The sequence below is a fragment of the Neopsephotus bourkii genome, unplaced genomic scaffold (assembly GCF_033783945.1).
Source record: "Neopsephotus bourkii isolate Nb327-2 ecotype Australia unplaced genomic scaffold, CSIRO-AGI_Nbou_v1 NB_1624, whole genome shotgun sequence".
NCBI lineage: Eukaryota > Metazoa > Chordata > Aves > Psittaciformes > Psittacidae > Neopsephotus > Neopsephotus bourkii.
In genome coordinates this window covers 6670150-6676149 of record NW_026902099.1, presented here as the reverse complement: position 1 = coordinate 6676149, position 6000 = coordinate 6670150, and the positions used below count along the sequence as shown (strand labels likewise).

General features: G+C 36.8%; 1 protein-coding gene across 3 annotated transcripts in view; it reads right to left on the bottom strand.

Annotated features, from left to right (window-relative positions):
• Positions 1-1080: 1080 nt before the first annotated feature.
• The window catches only part of WASL (WASP like actin nucleation promoting factor), a 49221-nt gene continuing 44301 nt past the window's right edge, over positions 1081-6000 (bottom strand). For 2 of the 3 annotated variants that reach the window (XM_061372965.1, XM_061372963.1), the window contains 2 exons: positions 5188-5296; positions 1081-3780 (listed from right to left, as the gene is read on the bottom strand). In XM_061372965.1, coding sequence (XP_061228949.1) covers positions 3719-3780; positions 5188-5296 — 171 coding nt within the window. In that variant the 3' untranslated portion in view covers positions 1081-3718. The remainder of the gene's footprint in view (positions 3781-5187; positions 5297-6000) is intronic. The other variant, XM_061372964.1, reaches the window with a different exon arrangement.

Genomic DNA, 6000 nt, shown 5'->3' with positions numbered 1-6000 from the left:
AAGCGGGTTTAAACGTGGATATTAAACCCCATGGCTCACGTTCTAGTTCATGCTACCCCATCCTTTCCAAATTCTCACTCACAAGAAAACTCCAGGCAGTAAACAAATACATAGCAACCGGAATCCGCACTGCAGTGCTAGAGGGTAACATGGGTCCTTTGAGAGACAGAGGCTTAGTATCTTCTAAGCTTTCCTAAACCAGTTTCACTTTTCTATAAATAAAGCTGCTTATCACTGTACTTAAGCTTCAGGAACTTTAATTAGACCAGGAATTTCTCTAACGATTAGATAAAGGCTGTTGCAGTGGATTGGTAACAGTCAAAACAAAAGGCTCTCTCCTACTTTCTCCTCTTTATGTACATCTTACTTGGGAAAATAACCACAGTCAAAGAAAAGATATGAGAAGCCTCCTTTTAAAAGCATATTTTAAGTTTCTGTTTAGTAAGTGGAGAGGAAATAATTATATACCTCAGCACATCCTGCAAGTGACAACTCCAACTTTGCCTTGCACTGAAGGCCTAAAAAATAAATAAATAAATCAGAGAAGTACTCAACTTCAAAGGAAAGCCTACACCAGATAAAAACTTGATATGCTGGACTCTTGAAGCACTTCGGAGGAGGAAGGCAGACTGCTCAAGTGCTGTGAGCTCAAACGCTACTCCATGCAAGACAGAGGAAAAACCTTGCAATTTAGCACATTCATTGACAAGAGTTAACTATTGAATTCTCCTTCTGGAGCGTTTACTCATGAAGCCATGTTTGTCTGACCTTGAAATGCTGCTGGATTACTGCACTTGCCTGCAGCAGTAGCTGTTTCCAGAGAAGCTGCTGAGCAGCCATGAGATCTGCCAGGAAGCTGGACAGGGTGTCACATTCTTATTCATTGTGTTTACTCACCAGCAGCACAATCCAACTTTCCAGAGACACCAAAACTACTGTGACTAGAGAGCATCTATTTACTGCTTTGTGAACTTGGCGAGGGGACCAAAGTCACTTTTATAAAGTGTGTAACTGATATGCAGATCTACTTTAAAAGCTGTGCCACAATTAGCACTTAAAAACCACACAGTTTTACGCTAGTTGGGTCAAATTAATTTTATTATGCTCCATGATGAATTGCCACCAGTGCAACATCCTATTCACTGTACATTTCAAAAATTCACATACTAAAAATTTCAGTTCGATAAATGGAAAACTGAATGATTGAGAAGTTCTTACGGATTTCATACGTACAAGTGGCTAGCTGATATTGTCTATGCACAGAGTGTTGATACAAAAGCCTCATGCTAGTTTGTTAATTGCTAAGGCTATCTGGACAGTCATTTAACCAGAATATATAAGAGGCCTTCATTACAATGTTTAGCAACAATGCACCAGTATCATGAAATGCTATCTTCTGCTCATAGTGCAAGTGGCGGAGTGCTGAAGCATGCAGTTATGAGTAACTTAACTGCCATTGCAGTCTTTATGCCTGAAAGTTATCATGTACAAACACTACTTTAAAGTAAATACTAACCTGGACACCACAGAATGTGAATGTACTTTTCGTATGAAGAAAGAGAAATAGAAAAATCAAAAGCTTTCTTTGGCCAGTATCTACAAATCAAAGTTTTATTCAGTAATGTAACTTCAGAGCTCCCAAAACCTGGAACAGAAATTTGATTAATGAACTGTGATGCTTAATTATTAACTGTATTACATAAACTCCAATTTTGGGAACATAAGAGCTAAACATAACTAGTAAGTAACATGTTCGGAAAACCTCTAGGCCTCATCTGCTTAATTTTAAAATGCCCTATATGCAACAAAAATAAGGGATCAGTGACAGAAGTTATATGAAAGCCACACAAATATTTTCCTTTACAGGAGTTCTTAACTCCACTGCCATTAGCCACCCCAGGCTGCACTTGCACTTGATCCAACGCTCACATCATTACAGCAGCAAAGCTAGTAGAAGTGTTTCCAACAGCAGAAGGCAATGCAAAAGTTACTGCAAGAAAGTGAGACCACTTGGAATTATTTTTTCCTCAAGTTATGTGCTTAAATTACTCTTGGAAGAAAGTCAGCATCCTCTGAATAATTTAACTACAACCTTACCTCTCCCACTACTTTTCAGCAACTTTCCTTTCTTCTCATATGTCTAAATTAATTCGCTAAAGACTAGGTTATAACTGGGTTAGAAATCCAAGCCGTATCATGCAGGTCCAGCCTGTCAAGATCAGGTCAACACTGGGTTTCAGTCAATACAATTCTGATAACTTAAATTTAGCTTGATACCTTGACTACAGTCAAAGACCCAGGACACTATGCATTAACTACGCTCCAAGTATGACTGACTTAACTAAATATTCTGTGTCAGATAATGTGGTTTTTAGAAACATTTTCTACCTGAAAATTACAGTAAGTACAGTATTAATGCTGCAGATATTAAATACCCACATAGCATAGATTAATATTTTGTAATAGGCAGATATGCCAAAGTTTACTGCACTACAAAGTACAATGTATATAAATGTGCAAGCTGTGAAATGAGAATCCCACTTTCTGTCCACTTATTCGAATATTATTCTTGCGATTCGGGTTCTTGATCTTCATCACAACCCCTGGTCTTAAAGCCAACATATGAAGACAGAATATTGCCACAAAGTTCAGTACTTATTCAAAGTGTGTATTCTGAGTTAATGGCTTTCCAACCTTATGGATGTAGGACTGGTGTTTCAGCATTTGTTGTGTACCATAACGCAAAGACTGCAAAGTAATACCACTTATGTTTATTAGTACACCAGTGTCCTACAAAGTTTTAAAGTAATTAAACATTATTGAAGCAAGCATTAAACGAAGCCCTTCAGCCTGAAAACCACGTAAAATTGGTTTTAAAAATAAATCGAACTGTAGCAACTGCCAGCCTCCAGTATAGCCCCCGGTAATTTACACTTCTTCATTCTGGAAGTAAGAGCTGGGAAGGAGAGAAAAAAAAAGACTGAACTTGCTTGCATCAAAGATGCCTTTACAACTATTACAACGTAAAAAGCCACCCTGTAACTTCAGATAGAGAGTTCCCTAATTGAAAGATTTAATTACTTCTGCTGTTCAGTAGCAGTCAGTATTGCTACAGTTAGGGCAAACTAATCTTCACAACTAGCTGTGCATTTCTGTGGTGATCTTGTTTTATGTAAAGATTACTGCTAAGGTTTGAAATAAATGTTGTGATGTATTTGAAACCATGCAATAGTATAAACCAGCCTCAACATTCATGTAGCACTGCATTTGAAATGAAGGGGCTAAATAAACTAAGAGCTGCATCACTTAAAGAACATAGTGCTATACTAGGTTTTTATAAGAAAATTTAGATACAGAAAAAGTAGGGTATGAAAATAGTGTTTTCCTTCTTGCATTATAACTAAATTACATTAAGGTTTTTGTCAGTCTCACATATTACATTTAAACTCCCTTATTGATGGAATGGAAAGTATTCACATGTACATGATCATCCAGGTGTAAACTTGCACACATTAACAGGGAGTAGCTTTGTAGAGGATTATGACAAACCTTTACAGATTAAATGAGGTATTGCACAGATTAATAAAAAAGCAAAAGGCAACAAAAATATACAGCAAATTGGTAGAACATTTACATGAAAATTTTACAGAATCCATAGACAGAAAGTAGTGTTTAGTATATCATTCACCTTAAAAAAAATATATATAATAATATATGATCAATCATCCCATTCATCATCATCCTCAAAGTCTTCTTCTTCATCTTCATCCTCATCTTCATCTGTAAGACAAGAAAAAGCAAGTCACTTGCATGCACAGAAATAACATGACAAAAGTGTTATCGATTTCTCCCACAACTTTCTGAAAACAGAACAATCAGTTCAAGGTCATCATGACAATACATTTGGTAATAGCCTATTTTAAGATTGCTAGATGTGACATTTGGTTTAGATAGATGCTGGCTGAAAGTTAAATGTAATTTGTTTCCTTTCTCACTCCCCTCCCCATGTAGGAAAAACGTATCTTGTTTTCTGCTATGGAAAAAGAATGAGAAGTTCTCATTTAACACTTTCTACTTATTACTCTTTCTTAGAAAATGTGAGAGCCAGCTTGTTCATGACTGGGTTTTAAACTTCAAGAACAGATTAACTTGTGAAATGTAAGAACTGCTTCCCCAGGTTTACTATGTAATGGGATTTCTGTTTACTGTACAAGCAGATAAGAAAAACCTCGTGAGCTAAAGGCTGTGTGGCTACTGGAATATTCTAAGATACGTAATGCACATCAACATCAATGCTTGTGGTTAATTTTATTCAGCCTTCCCCTCTTTTTATATGAATCATAATTTTAAAATTGTAGCCTGTTAAAAATAAGCTACTTATTTGTTGGACAAGAGCATCTCCTTCCCTAGGAAGGCTGTATTTAGCACACTTCTGGCATTTAGTTTACATAAAGTACCAAAACTGGAGATTACTAAATAGGGCAGCAAATAAACAATATATATTGTATTTGGTCAAATAGTCTGCAGACTGCAAGTGCAGATTTGGTATCAAGGTAAGACCTGGAAGAAAAATGTATCAAAGACCAAACAGAAGAGATGTAACCAAACAGCTGCACCGCAGTTACTGAACTGCATTTATTACAAGCTGGTATTTGAGAAATGAAAATCCTCTTGCAGCCTTATTTTTTCCAAGCACTTAAGAGTGAAAAGTTGATTCAGTGCTAGCAGGGGACTAGTCGAGTAACTCCGGTTATCCGATTATTATCCAGCAGGTGGCATCCAAAGCCCACTGAAGGCAAAGTTTTGTGAAATGAATCTTCCAAGAGCTTTGTTTCTAGAAACAGAACGAAAAACCTTCCTTCCAAAAATATTTTGACAACTTACTTCATCAGATACGTAGTGGGTAAAAAATATGTCAGTTAAAATAAAAATCTTCACAAGAATATTAGCCTTAATTTATCATTTAAATCATTTTAAGTCATTAATCATTTTAAATTCAAAATTACTGCAAACTACTATACGCCAGTAATTCAAAGTAGCACAAAGTAACCATTGAACTCAACATTAGGGGTCTGCCTACAATATGCTGACATTCATGCTTTTTTCCCCAACACCTTTTTACATTGAACAGAAGTGTTAACGCTTCAAAACCTGACACTCTGAGGCCAAAAAAATTTGCAGATTCACCTGAAGAATGAATGGCTTTGCTCCTTTTCTGCATAACTTCCATTAATGCACCCACAATTCCTGAGGTGGGTGCAGGTGTAGGTGGCGCGCTCTCCTGACCATCAGATACCTTGGAATAAAGATATATTAGAAAGATGCAATTAGCAAAACAGAACCTGTGTATTTCAAGACAAACCTCCTTGTAAGATTAATGAATTTTTTCCTTCAGCCAGAAGGAAGAGTGAAACTGCACTTTGTTTCTTCAGCTCAAGCTAAGTTTTATATTTGTAAAATGGTCAACCTTTTCTCCTTCAACATCTAACACAACTGTAGTTGGTCCATATTCAAGACTACATATTTCAGCTCTGACTTCTCATGAAGTGAGGGCTCATCTAGAGTAAAGCTATACAGGCATGACTTCTGTGGCTGAAAAATCATTATTTATTTTATCCTTGGTATATTCCACAGAATATTCTTCCTTGTTGGGGTTTGTTATCCAAGTCTGCTTTGGGTTGTTAATTTCTTCTGAAAGTAATAGACTTTGATGCCGCATACCTGTAATGGCACATAAATATCAACACAGTGTCACAGAATGGTTTAGGTTGGAAGGGACCTTACAGATCATCCAGTTCCAACCCCCTCCGACAGGCACTAGACCAGGTTGCTTAAAGCCTTGTTCATCCTGGCCTTGAACATGCCTTCACACTATTGTTATATCAGGTGCAGTAGCATGGCACACAAAAAACCTCAACAACAAAAAAATGACCTACAGGTAAAATTATTTTGAAGATATTCAGTGACATGAAGAAGAAACAGTAAGAGCCTGAAACAGCC